Here is a 16,417-nt window from a genome sequence, read left to right as displayed (position 1 = left end):
AAGTCTATTTAGGCTATGCCAGAGTAAAGTTTGCCCCTGGTCATCTAAAATTTAAAGGTTTCTTTTACTGACAGTGAATTATTCAGCGTAGTTGTAAATCCCTTGAAAAAATTCATTCAGCTGCTTACCTGGCATTACTTTAGAGAAACATATTTTACAGACACTTATTTTTAATGAAATAAGTACCTCCAAAATACAGATTAGTATGTGGGTCAGCATCCCCCAATCCAAATAATTTTTTTGAGGACCACATTCTTTGGGCTTTAACGTATCTTCCACATCAATTCAGTTCCTAAATGAAGTGGAACTTAAGGGTAAATACAGTTCAATATGCTTGACTTGCGTGGGATGACGACGATTTCCTTACTACCCTTTCTTTTTGCACCATGTCAGGAAAGTAGGGGAAATGCCTGCTCTGCATTCCTCACCCCGCAGCTTTAAGACAAGGCTATAGACTTCTAGAGATGCAGACTACACAGCCTTTTTATTTCAAGCACCATAAAAGGGAATAGTTTTTCAAATTATTTTTTTTAAAAAAACCCACAAGAACAAGCCAACAGAAAGCTTCAAGTATGATTTGCTCACCCCCCCAAAAAAAAAATAGGCCTGGGGCGCTGTGTGCAAAAAGCAAAGGCTGCACACAATTTAGCTATTCAAAGCTCTAAATGGGGGTATCTCTGCTTCCCGGATTTATTAAAACCCCCTACAAAGACAGAAAATTAAACACTTAACCTATTACGTCCCCTCTCTGCTAGAGAAATCATTACAAATTAGCTGGAGAGGAGTCTGATTTCCAGACACTTGTTTTTTTGTAGGCAGTCCATAATTTTATTTTCCAGACTGGGTCAATAAAGAACAATCTCTGTGCGCACAGCTGAATTGATTTTACTGAGTCTCAACGGCCCTTGGTTTAAGGGTGTGTGTTTCTTAAAAACACATCCAATGCACAAGTTATGGGTTGCTCTTTTTAAAAAGCACAGTATGGGCCTCAAACACTCAGCATAATCCAGCCAGAACAATTCAACACCTGTTGTTTCTCCTGATATATCCATGGCAGTCATACACAAAGCGAAACAAGCCGGTTGTATTTTTCCTAACTTCAATTACAAATCCGCTCTGAAGCTCTTTTGTTGTATGAGAACATCATTTAGATGCAAAACCTACATAAAACTTAACCTTGCAGCCCTTTTATGCTGCTGCAGATGTGACAATTTTCTCTTGGTGCTCTTGACTCTGCTCCCAACCCACTTCTTTCATTATAGACATAGATATTAAAAGTCATGCTAACGAACTGGCGTTTCTATCTGCTCCTCTCCATCCTGTATTGGTCGTAAAGACAAAACTGTTTGGTTTAAACAGGGGATGGATGACACATCAGGTAAAAAGCTGGTTTCTTTTATCAAAAGGAGAGGCAGAATTTATGTAAACCATGAGCATAACAGAACCCCAGCAAGGGACTCAGCTATACAGCTGCAAATGTGATGTTTTAAGTGCATTATACAAATGTGACACTAGATGGCGATGGTGAGCTTGTGGCAAATTTGATATATTTCCCAAAACCCTTAAAAAGCAAGCAAACATTTGCACAGCGTTTTTTGTGGCCCTGTTTTTCATTGCTTTAGGTGTAGTCCTAGCTGAACCACTGCTTGGGCTGCAATATTCCCTAAAGCTTATGAAATAAAATTATGAAATAAAACAAAACAAAATAAAAATATATTAGGTGTCAAAGTGGACTGAAGAGGACAAAAGCATACGACAGTTAGAATTACAGTACAGAACCACCTGAATAAGCAACACACACAATGATTTACGACCCATTGAGAAAACTATTGTTTATTTAGAAAAAAAGGTTACACTGGTAGAATTTCAGATAAAAAAATTGTTTTACTTTTCTTAGAAATGTCATTGTGAAACGTTTTTTTTTTCCTGACTAAAGTCCAGCGATACAAAGCTCCTGTAGCTGTAATATGAAAACCTAATTCTTAAATTTCTGTTTGGAATGAAGTATTTCCCAATTTCTAGAAACATTATGACAAACATATAAGGTGTAGCGGGGAACAATAAGTGAGGGTTCCTTTTTTTTTCTTTTTCAACTGGTGAAATGCTGTGCACATAATATACAAATAATTCTTAAGCACCGCACAAAAACAATGCTCCCACTTGGTTTTAGTTATTGATATTAGAAACAATAAATAAAAACTGGATTTTAAATGAGGTAAATTCCAAAGGTTCAACAACTGTTTATTTGTTGGGTTTTCAAACACAGCAAATGTTTCAATTCCATCTGAAAAGGATTACTGAAATCAGGCAGTATTTGGGTAACCTAATGTGAAACTCTGTACACGTATAAACCTCATTTGCACGATGGCAACAATTTGCAGCACATTGTGCTAAAATATGGAACATGTAACACTTTCAGCCAGGTACTGAAAATAAATGTTTAAGAAGCTAACCAACAAAAATACAGTAATGTACAACTCAACAATCAAATCTTCAGCAATGGGAGGGAAATAAAGCAGAGAACTGAATAATTTAAGGAGATGCAGATGGGTCCTCTTCATTCGCAATCTTCTGTGCAATGTATATTCCGGAAAATACATATATGGTCACACCTCAGAATCTTCTCATTTTCAAACCTGCCTAAAAAAGAGAGAGAACATCAGGACAATTAAATTTATTTCATAAAGGATCAGGAGCTGAAACTAACAGAACTAAGATTGCAAACAAGCAGAATGGCGTGAAGTTGCTCTCACTCAGATAAACAAAGCGCATGAAAAAGATGCCCAGTTTTTACAGTGGCATGAAGCCCAAAATGGATTAGCATGGCTCATGACATGATGCTCTACTTCCCATAGATGAACAGGAGAGAATTCTTACTAAACCCTCTTTGAAGAGATGAAACACTGCACAAAACTAAGCACCACGTGTCCCCATTGTGCAGTTACAGCCCTAGTATCAGCCCAAGAGCAAAAGTAGAAAAAGGAGTCTGTGGTAACTTAGGGGGGGGGGATTACTTGATACAAATGGAATTTAATTTAATCTGAGAGCAACGCCATCTGTAACAAAAACCTTATTTTATATATAGTAAGAGTGCGACTTTTATGTTAGAAGTGAAATGTGACAAGTGGTAAGATTGCCAGTGCCCCCCCCCCCCCGGAATTCCTAAATTAGATAAATGGATCAAGAATAAAAAAAGTGAGATAGCTCCCTTCACCTCGTGAATGCCCAAAGCAAGCATTGTTTTGACACTTACAGAATACCTGGGCAGCCACTGATAGCTGAAGCAGCGTGTTAAAGCTTGACATCTGAACATGTTGACTTTTAATCAGAAATGGACAAACTTTTAACATTACTATTTCAAGTATTAGCATACCTAATTCTATCTTTTGACTGAAATGGAATTCATGATATGCAGTAATCTCAGCATTTATCTCAATGACATTTCTTTAAATAAGTCCTATCACCACAAATACGTATGTGGCAATACAAGGCCATCCCATATATGGGGTAAGGTGAGACAATAACCTCAGGCAGCAGGATCCACAGAGGCAGATCTCTGCTGCTGCAGCAGCCAGAGTGGCAGCTACAGATGTGGAGTGCTCCTGAAAATCAGATCTGTTACCTCCTCAGCATCCTCTTGGCAAAACAGGAGGCACTGCTGGTGTCCTCCCACCCCTAGCAAGACCCCTCTGGGGTCACCTGTCCAGCATGTTTCTTAGTAGCCCCTTTCTTCCAAACAACAGCCTTTGATTCACACTTCAACCATCAGATAAGGTTGCTTTTGGGGGGGTTACCATTTTGTGGTTCACCTCAGGTGACAAAATATATTGGGCTGGCCCTGCCACAGTATGGTCATTTTAATAATAATAATAATAATAATAATAATAATAATAATTTAATTATTTATACCCCGCCCATCTGGCTGAGTTTCCCCAGCCACTCTGGGCGGCTCCCAATCAAGTGTTAAAAACAATACAGCATTACATATTAAAAACTTCCCTAAACAGGGCTGCCTTCAGATGTCTTTTAAAAATAGGATAGCTGCTTATTTCCTTGACATCTGATGGGAGGGTGTTCCACAGGGCAAGTGCCACTACCAAGAAGGCCCTCCGCCTGGTTCCCTGTAACCTCACTTCTCGCAATGAGGGAACTGCCAGAAGGCCCTTGGCATTGGATCTCAGCGTCCGGGCAGAACGATGGGGATGGAGACGCTCCTTCAGGTATACAGGACCAAGGCTGTTTAGGGCTTTAAAGGTCAGTACCAACACTTTGCATTGTGCTCAGAAATGTACTGGGTGCCAATGCAGATCACTCAGGATCGGTATTATGTGGCCCAGGCGGCCACTCCCAGTCATCAGTCTAGCTGCCGCATTCTGGATTAATTGCAGTTTCCGGGTCACCTTCAAAGGTAGCCCCACGTAGAGCGCGTTGCAGTAGTCCAAGCGGGAGATAACTAGAGCATGCACCACTCTAGTTCGCGGGTAGGTAGGGTCTCAGCCTGCTTACCAGGTGGAGCTGGTAGACAGCTGCCCTGGACGCAGAATTGACCTGCGCCTCCATGGACAACTGTGAGTCCAAAATGACTCCCAGGCTGCGCACCTGGTCCTTCAGGGGCACAGTTACCCCATTCAGGACCAGGGAGTCCCCCACATCCACCTGCCTCCTGTCCCCCCAAAACAGTACTTCTGTCTTGTCAGGATTCAACCTCAATCCGTTAGCCACCATCCATCCTCCAACCACCTCCAGGCACGCACACAAGACCTTCACCACTTTCACTGGTTTTGATTTGAAAGAGGTAGAGCTGGGTATCATCCGCATATTGATGAACACCCAGTCCAAACCTCCTGATGATCTCTCCCAGCGGCTTCATGTGGATATTAAAAAGCAGGGGGGAGAGGACGGAATCCTGAGGCACCCCGCAAGTGAGAGCCCAGACTCATCCCCCAACACTACTTTCTGGACACGGCCAAGGAGGAAGGAGTGGAACCACTGTATAGCAGTGCCCCCGGCTCCCAGCCCCTCTAGACAGTCCAGAAGGATGTTATGGTCGATTGTCTCAAAGGTCGCTGAGAGATCCAGCAGAACTAGGAAACAGCTTTCACCTTTGTGCCTAGCCCGCCGGAGATCATAGACTAGCGCGACCAAGGCAGCTGAAGGGATTACAGGTTAACCTGGCTACCTTGGTAGAATTTTTTTATTAACTGAACAACTTGAGAGTTCTTTTTGAAAAATGACTTATGTTAATGAACCTAAAGCTAGAGTGACAAAAACTTCAGTCTGCACAGCAGTTTTTGATGGTATAGAAAGCTTTCCTTTAAAACAAGTGACAGAACGCATCCATGGGTTACTGTATGATTTTAGTCTTGGCTATAGAGCAACCTCTGAGACTACTATTTGGGATTCGGCACTATTTTTTTACACATATAATGTGGTTTGACATTATATTCGTATGCTTTTTTGCAGTCATTCTCTATGAAGGAAGAGAGAGAGAGAGAGAGAAGGTTTACCTTTTTTAACATCAATATGATGTTAAAAGAGCTGGATTTAGGACTGCTGAGTTTTTCAGTTGGCATTAACTTGGCTATCAGCAACTACGTCTGCCACAGATCCACAACCCCATACAGTGGTACCTCGGGTTACAGATGCTTCAGGTTACAGACTCCACTAACCCAGAAATATCACCTCAGGTTAAGAACTTTGCTTCAGGATGAGAACAGAAATCGTGCGGCAGCAGCGGGAGGCCCCATTAGCTAAAGTGGTACTTCAGATTAAGAACAGTTTCAGGTTAAGAACAGACCTCCAGAATGAATTAAGTTCTTAATCCGAGGTACCACTGTATTTAACAACTCGCCTAGAAGCTATAAGCAGTCAGGAATTTCATGCAGGTGGGTAAGCAGGCCAGAAGAGGAGGAGCCGATTGCTCCATCCCTCCTCTGCCAGTCCACCTTATTTTTGTGCTAGCTGCAGAGAAAGGAAAGTATCTTCCTCCACAAGAAGCCCAGAAATGTAGCAGACTGGCAAAGGAGGGAACAGATCACTCTGTACCTCTTCCATCAATCCACTTGGCAAGGAAGATTCTTTCCCATCTCCAGTGAAGAGAGAAGATCAAGAAGTTATTCTCACCTTGGTCAGAACATTGTTCATTATCTGTGTTTGTCTGAAGACTTATGAGTAAATCAAAAGATTAAGGGAAATTTGGTTGTTTTAAATTTTTGGGAAACCAACAGACACAAAGACTAATGGCACAGTGAAAGGATATTGTTTCTTTTCTTCTTTTCCTCCAGTACTATCCCGTTTCTCTTTTTTCTCTGTTTTCTCCTTATCATGTCTGGACTCCTACACAAAACAAGTTTAAAACATGAGGAGAAATAATAACTTATACATAACGCATTTGATTCTTCTTTCACAGGAGTGGGAAAGTCCAGGTTAGTGAAAGGAAAAAAAAGAACAAGGTATTTACTCTTCCTAAACAAAATTTCTGTTTGTTGTACTCTACTTCATACATTAAAATGAAAGCTTGCATTCACACATACACACACTCATTAAAAAGCTACTGATCTCAACTCTATATTCAATGCAATTATTATTATTATGAAGGACAAGCTTCATATGCTACCTAAAATCCACTGAACAAGACAATGATTTTACTAATGGGGGGGGGGGAGGAGTCTGACTTGCCTTTTTGCTACCAGAGCTTTTCTCCATCTTTTCAACTTTTATTGAGTCTCCTTTCTCTTTGCCGGAAGATTTTGATTTGCTTTTGTCCTTTTCCTTCTCATTGGAGTGAGGAGAATCTGAAGGACTTTCACTCTTACTATGTTTGGAAGAACCAGCTGGAAAGACAAAAGCTACATAAATAGAGCCACTCATATCAGCACCTAGGCATTGTCAAAGAAAGAAAAAGCAGGAGAGAACGTACTTGTTCCATTTTCCTCTTTGCGACGTTTGGTTGAATCCTGAGGCACTTCCCGATCACTATTTGAATGATCCTAGTCAGATACAACATTAATAAATTTAATACACATAGATCTCCAAAACAATAGTTTAAATATTATGCTTAAAGAGAGCCGATTTCTTAAAAGCTGCTTCTTCCTTTGAAGTGCCTCCTTGCACCACAAATTGTAGTAATTTGCTTCCTGTTTTGTCTTAGTGAAATCAAGAAGCAGTCATTAAAAACTTTGCAGAAACCTGTCGTCATATTTTAAGAACCACAGTTTAAAATTGTTATGTATAAGTCACAAACCCTTTTTCGATCTTTCCTTTCCTTTTCCTCTTTCTTCTCTCTCTCTCTGGATCTTTCCCTTGACTTGTCCAAATCTTTCTTGTCCACTTCTCTCTCTTTACTCTTGGACAGTGTTGGAGTTGAGTGGTTAATGTAGTGCTGTTAAATTAAGGCAACATTACCAAGGATTAAAGCTTATCTGTCAAGACGGTGCACTAAAATAATTCTCTTTTGCAGAAATCCAGAAATATTTATTTTTCATCTCTGGCAGTCTCTCTGCTTTTCCTTATGTACCACTCTGAAAAATTCCTTGAGTATCTCGAATTCAAGGTAAAGCTGGAGAAAATATTTTCACAATTTTATTTTTTTACTCAGCATTGTAACTTACTACATACTGGAATCCTGAAATTTCAGTAACAGAAGGACAACAGACAAAAGTGGTGTTCAAGCATGCTTGCATTGTAGAACTCCAAACTTAATTGTGAATCCGGTCTATTTAAATAATGAGAAACATTAATGATGTAGACTACACTTGCTTCCTAAAAGATTTGTTATCAAGCTCATTTATAAAAGGTACATAAAACTGTATGCTATCGTTTGCCTTTATTGTTGGTGATTATATGAAATAACTAAGCTTCGGTGGCAAGAAAGAAGACAGCACATGGAAATGTTGCATGAATATAATTTTTCATTCAAGTTCGGGGATGGGTTAGCACAGAACTCATAAAATTACTTACAATAATATTGCATAGTAGCTAGTTCCCTATTTTGAAAATAACTGCACAAAGTACTTAGAAGAAAAATAGAGCAAGCCTTGTTCCAAACTTAGTACGATATAGAAGATCTGTAGTTAGGATATATCAAAATTTTCAAAAATAAAATAAAAGCAGCCACACAACAGGGGCAGGTCAATCTGATCACATATTTTAAACACATATTTAAATATGCTCAGTTTTTCTCTGTTTAAACTGACTGGCCTGGCATTTTCCCAGTTTATATTCCCCACATACCTATATGGTTTTTTCCCCTGCAGGGCAAATAGCTTCAGGGAATGAGGGAATTTAAATTGCAAAAAATACATGAAGAGAATTATCAGATTTTCCATACCTGGCACCAGTCTCACTTGCTCACTCACTCACTCTCTCTGTCTCTCTCTCTCTCTCACACACACATGCGCGCGCGCACGTGCGCGCACACACACACACCCTTCATGGCTGCTTTTAAACAAGAAAAATTGTGTGATCTTGTTCAAGGATCTTCCATATCCACCTAGTTTAGTCTTCACATTCTGCATTTCCCCAACTTTTGGGTTTTTCTTGAAATAGCATTCCCCACGGGAGCCATTCAAGAACAGAAATCTTTACCTGGGCCCGCTATTTCTAACCATATGCAATTATTCCCCAGGAGAACCTATTATTTCTGGCTTTTCTGAAGTACAAAAAAAAACCCCAAATAAAATATACTGGGAGCAGAGGGTTGCAAGTTTAATCTCGGATATATCCATAAGCAGAACTGTAAGTCTCCTCCCTCACCTGTCAAAGCAACTTTGCCCCTTCCTAATGAAACCATAAATGTTGCATCCATTATCATCTCATACTGACTGCCACACCTAAATCAGTGTACTCCCCATTCTTTCAAGAACCTATGAGCAGCCCTGCTAGATCAGGTTGATGTATCCTGGTTTCCCTAGAGGCCAGTCAGATGCTGCTCAGAATCCTGCAACCAGGACCAAGAGCAACAGACTTCTGCTATTGTTCCCTAGCAACTGGTATTAATTAATACAGCTATCCCCCAAGAACCTGTCTAATGCCTTTTTAAAGGCAACAGCCATCGCATCTTGCAGCAGGGAACTCCATAAATTGTTTTAACATGTTTCTGAAGTGTTGTGTACTATTACTGTTGGGTGTTGGGAAGAGAGAATGGCTTACTGGATAGACTATTTAGATTAAGAGGGAAGGTACAATGTGGGAGGGAGGTCCAAATGAGATCTGTCAGTTAAAAACCAGTTGATGGGACTATCAGGAGGAGATGGAATTGCTGGGTTCGGCACTTATCAGGAGGAGATGGAATTGCTGGGTTCGGCATTCAGAATTACAGCTTCTAGGTGATTCTGGGTCAGACAAATCTACCTGCATTTTTAATTTTTTAGGTTACAGCACTGGCCAGGTCTGCTTTTCACCCAGCCCCAAAGCAATCCTAGATTTCTGATTCAGGAGATTGCTTCCGAAGCCACTAGCTGCAGTAAACTTGCCCTTTGAAGGGCAATCCTTGAAGACAACACAGAAGTTTCAGCTTGTGCACGTAGATGGAACTGCCGCTTGCACAAAGAATAAATGCTTTTTCCAACTAAAACCCAGTGAAAAATAGAATAATTAAAAAAAAAACCCATTTCATTCAGCATAGCTGGCAGCTGAGGAAAAGCATAGGGGGAAACGCATGTAACTGCAACAATTTGGGACAGAAATGCTAGATGCTGCTTTCCTAACAAGCAAAAACTCTTTAGAAAAATATGGCACAAAGACATTATAAAAGCTTAAGTGCAATCAGGGGGATTTAATGAAGTGACAGGAGGGAATAATCACATCAAAAGTGCTGAATCATTCCAAGCACCTTGGTAAAAGACAAGCCCCCCCCCCCCCCGTTGCTCATATGCCACAGTGGTTATCAAACTTTTTTGCCTTCAGGGAATACTTTCGATATTGATCAGACTATTGAAGAATGTCTACCACAGAATAGTTGTAGAGGATTCTAGCGCATGTTCTAGGAGGACTGACCATGTGGGGGCCTGAAGTGCCCCAGGGATGCCCTGCTTTAACTGAAAGTGTGACCTTGAACTAAACAATATGGAAGAAGCCCCCAAAAGCTTTGTGGGGCTTCCTAGAACACAGTCCGAAAACCAGGGGGTTGCGGTAGCCAGGTTTGCACAATTCATACATGGCTTGCAATGCATCTTACGGTGCTAATGCAGGCAGGATCTACACAGATATTTTAAAATGCTATAAAAAACTCCTATATATCTATATATCCAGTGCTTTTTTTCTTTAAAAAAAAAAAGTTTAGGGATACTCTCATATTCCTACTCATATTGAAATACTGCTCCACAATGGGGCCAAACTTAGATTCACAAAATGTTTAGGGGTATGTGTACCCCTGCATACCCCCTCCCAGAAAAAAGCACTGTCTATATCTAGAGAAAGAGAGAGAGATCCCAATGCAATTTACCATTGACTTTGAATTGCAGCGCTACAGCACCACCTGGTGTCATATTTTTATAATGTACTCCATGATAACATGGATTGTCACAGCTGAACCTGCAAAAACCATTATTTTTTATTTATTTTCTGTGAGTGATTGAAAGATTCAAACCTTTGCTGAAGAGTCCTTGAGTTCGCTGAGGTTGTCCTGTAGAAAATGAATGGAGATGACACGTAAGGTCGCACATTTCTCAGAAACTCAGGAACTTGGGGAAGCAGGGCCAGACCCTTGAAACAAAAAACAGCTACTCCTTCTGGGAATAAATGTATTAATAAGAACAACCTAGCTTCAAAATATTGTGTTTGCCAATTAGTTTTTTTAAAACACCCAAACCCGCATTATATCTTAATCTTTTTTTATTGAAGTGCTATATTTATAAGTAATAGCTATACAACTGGGTTGAGGTGGGGAGAGAAATTCTCTACCTTCCTGACTTAACATTAAACATGTGAATAGCACTCCCCTAAATAGCTATAAATGCAGCTATTTAAATAGATGCATAGAAAACAATACTATTATAAATGAAAACTGCAATCTTTGCCACACGTTTGCCTGGGACCAAATTCCACTGTTACCAATGGGACTTGCTCCCAAGTAAACATCCCGAGGATCAACATCCCAACTATCTTATTATTACTCAAAAACTTTAATGAAATTGTACTACTCCATCCAGCTGCTCTACACCTCATGCCAACGTCTTAAGAGAAAGCTTTTTTTAAATGTTGGCAAGATGGCGACACACCCACATAATCCATCCCAGTTTCTCTGATGACGCATCGGTAACTTACAGTTTTAAAGCTTCAACGTACTGCAAATTCAAAGATTCCATGAGCTTAGTTGGTTTAGAAATAAAATTATAAACATGGAGCAAGGAATTGCTACCCTGAGTCTTCAAGAAGGCTACAGCCATGGTTTTGTGCTGCACTCGACTGCTGGGGGTTTTCTCTTTGCTGGGTGGAAGGTTTTGGCTGCCGCATCTGGCTTAAGCGTAACGCAGAGCTCAACAGGGTGGGAACCCACTGGAATATAAAAAACCTCGCAGGAAAGGTGCAACAGAAGCTGCCTGCTCACTGAATATACACAACTACAGGAGAACTGATCACCAAGGAGACTTTAAAACGGGGCTCCTTTTCAAGGCTCCTCCTTGGAAGGCACACTGTGGTATGAAGCTCATCAAGAAGCCTGGTGAATTCAGAGGTATCGCATATCCCACAATCCTCCAGGAACTCTTCAGTGCTACAGATTCTTCAACATTAGTGCAGGAAAAATAGGCTCCTCTCTCTGCGTGCTGCAAGACACTCGTTTGCTTGTAGCTACCACTGCACTCCAAAAATATATCTGACTGTTTAAAAACAGTGAGGCACTTTTTGGTTTTAAAAAAAAAATTCTTGACACTTCCAAATTCTATTTACAACATTTGTGCTAGGTCCTTGAAGCTTTTAATTTCTTTTTCTAATTTTTTTAAAAAAATATTTTTTAAAAATTTTAATATGAAAAAAAGAGTCCACCAAACCAAGAAAAATAATGCATTTCGTAATGCAATATAAAACCTCCAATGGCTCCAGTTGGCACAAAACTTGAAGGAAGTCGAACACTGGCATTCCAAACACCGAGCCTAAAATGGGCGCTGCCTTCCTCAGGCTATACTAACCTTTACTGTTGAGGAATGTGATGGAGAAGAATGGGTATCAACTTTGCGACGTTTTTGTTCTAGAAAAGAGAGAGAGGAATGAACTAATTTATTAAATCGTTAAAATCAACGTGAGTCAGGTCATCAGTGCTTGGAAATTCACAAGCCTCAGATATTCAAGATGGTTTATCAATTTTATGGAGCTTTCCCACGAAAAACAAGTAATGGCTTAATCTGTTAACTGGCACGCAGCTTCCATTAAAAAAATCAAAATCAAAACCTTCTACCCTGTTATGTGTTACAGTTAAGGAAACAGGAGACCACAAGAAAGGAGGTGAACTTACCCCTTTCACACTCTGATGCTTCTGATCGGGGAACAGGTGACTTCAAGGACCCAGCTACTGGAGCCTTCTCTCCTCCTCCTCCTCCTCCTCCTCCTCCTCTAATGTTTTCCTTGGATTTCACATCCTTGGTTACTTCTCTCTCTCTGGACGGCTCCTTCTCTTTCTCCTTTTCTGCAGCTGACTTTGACTCTGCATTGGTCACAATGATCTTGGATTTTTCATCCTTTGACGACTTCTCTTCTCTCTTGTTCTTTTCCTTCTCTTTATCAGACTTAGGTGTCTTTTCCTTGCTATCTCTTGCTTTGTCTTCTTTGTTCACTCTTTCTTCCTTTGGTTTATCTTTCCCATCCTTCCCAGGTGTTTTGGCCTCAGGAGTGGCAGCTGGAGTTTTCTCTTTTTTCTCCTTATCTTTTTCCTTCCCGCATTTCTCTTTCTCTTCTTTTTCTTTTATAACTTTGCTATATGAAATAAAAAGGAAATCAGTACTAATACAAAATGAGATGTTCTAATTTAAAACATCCCTCTCTATAGAGTGAAAAAACCCTTTTAAGTTCTGCTTTTCCTAAACATGTTAACAAGAGATACTCTCACTTTTTAAATTTAAGTGGTGAGTGGCATTGAATTTTTTTTCTGGAGCAGTGGTTGATTCAGTTAGTTAAGTGGGGTACCTCTTTTCCTTGCTAATCCCAAAGGGACTGGTGCTCTTGACTGTGCCAGGGATCAGCATAATTGAATTCTGTCACATCCCTACATTTGAGGCCCATAAAGTTGCATTACCCCATCCCTACATGGCCTCATGGTCATGTGCACCAATGGGAAGTCTCCATTTCATCCCAAGCAAAAGGGAAACATTTTAACCCCAGAATTCTGTCGTCCTTTGAAGATACAGTCAAGCAGTTCCGAAATGGCTTCGTTTTGGAATGTTCTGGCTCCCAAACACCAAAAATCCAGAAGTAAATGCTCCAGTTCGGAAGGTGAACATCCAACGTGGCTTTCTGCTTGAGTGCAGGAAGCTCTTGCAGTCAATCAGAAGCCGCGCCTCGGTTGTTGGACATTTTGGAAGCCAAACGGGTTTCCGGAACGGATTACATTTGACAAGCAAGGTTTGACTGTATGGATCTTTTCCCAATATAAATTGAATTCTAAATAGAAAATGGCGGCAGTTACTCACCTGTTGGAAGCATTGCTTCCATTGCTCGTGGTCAGCTTTGGTGTTGCACTGGCAGCTTTATTAATCACTTTAACAGCACCCTGAGATTTCTCCTTTAATAATTTATCTGCTGAAAGGAAAAAAAGATACTGACAATGAATAAACCAATAGACCCACTGAAGTATAAAGTCTTCAAAACAAATTATACTGTGCTTAACACCCAAGTAAATCGTATTTGATTTACAGAGAAACAGTACGCATCAATAAGTATTTGTCAGTAACAAAAAAGTTACACTGCGGATAATAATAATACCACTCAGATTAACCTCAGCAATTCTTATTCATACAGTAGTTATATGCATAAAGAACTATTATGAACATTGATAGTACAATCCTATAAATGTCAAAAGTTAAATCTCAATGAGCTCAACAGTGCTCGCTCTTGGGAAAGTTGGTGCTTAACTTTTTCACCACAAAGGCGATTTTTTAAAAAAAAAATCAATTCAGCATTATTTAATGTATAGCACACATGCATCTTTCCCTTCCTGATAATACTGAGCTAAACAATTAGTGGGGCAGGTTCACACATGTATGTCCATAAAGGACCAGAATTCTATCTATGAAAGAGTATTAACTCACTTTACCTCAGTCATAAAGTGTTTCAACAGAGTAATTTCTCACTCTTCCAGATCATCAGCAGTTTAGCTGATGATACAGGTATGCATGTGTGAACTGGCCCTTATCTGTTCTTGTTTTTAAAGTAAGAAAACATCAGTGTGAATTCCCACCACCTATACTGCTACTTTTATGGTAACTGACATACCAGTCTCCTCAGCTGTGCTTTCTTCCAGTTTAGCTGCATTTACTGTGAGTGAAGAAGTAAGCCCAGCTCCTCCGGGCCCATTTTGCACTGTTGTAGGTACTGCATTCTTGGTGGGTGGATCCTTGTGGTGGAAATCATTTTCAGGGATCATGCAATGTTTTCTACTTTTCAACTGTCCAGAATAGCTGTAAGTCGCATAAAGTGTTAAATATGCACAACACACACACAAAAACAAACACAAGAGGTGGATAGCCGCTTGAAAAGATAAAGCAAATGATTTAACTGTAGGTTGTTTAACTAAGCCAAGTTAAATACAAACATTTGATTTTGTAGAATCGCATAACTTTCTTCAAATCAACTGTAACACCTTAATCCTTATTGTGATCCTCAAAACCTCTGCCACCAAAATATTTTTCCCTTGTTCTGAAAAGAATAACCAATCACTGACACTATGAATGGAATGCATTAAAAGTTTTTTCTGGAACATAGAAAGGAGGTTAGCATGTATAAGAATGGGGTACAAAATGCAAAATACATGAGGATTTAATCAAAAAAGTCTGAAAGTTGAATATGTACAGAATAACACTTTCTACCCTATCTTCATATTATACTTTTAATCAACTTACTCTTATCTGCCAACTTTGTTAAACCCTAGATGTACTATCTAAGTTTATGCAAACGTTTTAAGGACAGAACTTTTGAGTTTAGTGTGCCCAAGAAGGTTCCTGACAAATAAGCCATCTACAATAAAAACCCAAAGTTACTCTGAAACCAACAGATACACAATCTTTCAAGGTAAGGCAAAGTCAACCTAAAGTAAAAAGCTGATCTAGAAAAAAACCTCAGGAATGCTTTCCTTGTATTATTTAGTCATGTTTTTAAATGAAGGATTTGTTACCCCATCGCTAATGCATATAGATCAGGTCTCTTCTCTTTCTCCTCTTGGCAGATCTTATGGACTCTTCTCTCCAAAGCCTGGCCCAAGTTCAAAACTTTGGGGTACCATGGAAGGATTTTGATCAGCACTATCAGGATATTTCTGATGTGTGTATATTCGCCGGTTTCCAGGCAGTGTACAGATGCCTAGGAAAGGAAGAGAAAGATGTTGCTAAGAGGCTCTCAGCAAAACTACAAAACCAACAAGCTTCACAGTGCCGTCAGGTTACCTTGGTTAACTTATAATGCCACTTGTGTACCACATGCCGAAAATTTTCATAATCTAACTGGTCAGCTTTGTTCCCACCATCAAAACCAGTTGCCCGTAATATGGTGAGGAAGCCAGGATAGTTGCCACACTCCTGCATGTACACAAAGAAGATATTTAAGCTTATTCAAGAAGCATGTTAAGATGAAAGTGGTTTATACAAAGCTATTGAAATATGAGCCTACTTGGGGGAGCAGATATTGGTATGGCTAAGGCTAGACAGGGGAAGTCAAGATCTCATGGATATATTGCTACTTAAAAAACAACGATAAGTTTTCCCCAGGCTAGGATTTAAATACAGGCCTTCTAGAGAAGCCACTAAACATAGTTTAACACTTTACAAACAGGTATCAGTTTTTAGTTATGATACAGTCCTTCTGAATGACACTAAGCTCCTATTATCTGGGCCAGCAAAAGTTTCTACTTCCTTTAGGGGGGAAAACACCTGCAACACTGATACTTCTCTAAGTATGACAGGTTTTCAAGTGAGCATTTTGAACATTTTACATACCTTTTCATATATGGCTCTATCACTATGCCACCGAGTTACAGTATCAAGCATGCAGCAGAGAAACCTCCCATATCGACTAGCTTCATTTTCAGTACAGCTGGCTACAGTATAGATTATATCAGAGAATACCTGCAAGAAAAAAAAAATTATTGACACATTACAATGCTATGAAACCAAGTTTTTATACTTGAAACACTGGATTTTATTCCAATAATTTGTTGAAGAAAATGAAAATGAAATCCCCAATCATCCTCCTCCCTCCAGTCAGGTTTTGTTTC

General features: G+C 39.8%; 1 protein-coding gene across 6 annotated transcripts in view; it reads right to left on the bottom strand.

Annotated features, from left to right (window-relative positions):
- Positions 1-1,817: 1,817 nt before the first annotated feature.
- The window catches only part of THOC2 (THO complex subunit 2), a 57,814-nt gene continuing 43,214 nt past the window's right edge, over positions 1,818-16,417 (bottom strand). The window contains exons 26-39 of one of the 6 annotated variants that reach the window (XM_053373234.1): positions 16,140-16,268; positions 15,591-15,722; positions 15,323-15,507; positions 14,425-14,609; positions 13,623-13,728; positions 12,452-12,909; positions 12,129-12,187; positions 10,589-10,624; positions 7,244-7,381; positions 6,920-6,989; positions 6,679-6,833; positions 6,260-6,336; positions 6,124-6,171; positions 1,818-2,640 (exon numbers count right to left, since the gene is read on the bottom strand). In XM_053373234.1, the coding sequence (XP_053229209.1) occupies positions 6,144-6,171; positions 6,260-6,336; positions 6,679-6,833; positions 6,920-6,989; positions 7,244-7,381; positions 10,589-10,624; positions 12,129-12,187; positions 12,452-12,909; positions 13,623-13,728; positions 14,425-14,609; positions 15,323-15,507; positions 15,591-15,722; positions 16,140-16,268 (1,758 nt within the window). In that variant the 3' untranslated portion in view covers positions 1,818-2,640; positions 6,124-6,143. Of the gene's footprint in view, positions 2,641-6,123; positions 6,172-6,259; positions 6,337-6,678; positions 6,834-6,919; positions 6,990-7,243; positions 7,382-10,588; positions 10,731-11,265; positions 12,188-12,451; positions 12,910-13,622; positions 13,729-14,424; positions 14,610-15,322; positions 15,508-15,590; positions 15,723-16,139; positions 16,269-16,417 lie in introns of those variants that run through there. The other 5 variants (XM_053373235.1, XR_008328413.1, XR_008328414.1 and 2 more) reach the window with 5 other exon arrangements.

The sequence above is a fragment of the Podarcis raffonei genome, chromosome Z, assembly GCF_027172205.1.
Source record: "Podarcis raffonei isolate rPodRaf1 chromosome Z, rPodRaf1.pri, whole genome shotgun sequence".
In the NCBI taxonomy this organism is placed as follows: Eukaryota; Metazoa; Chordata; class Lepidosauria; order Squamata; family Lacertidae; genus Podarcis; species Podarcis raffonei.
This window is presented reverse-complemented; position numbering and strand designations above follow the sequence as displayed.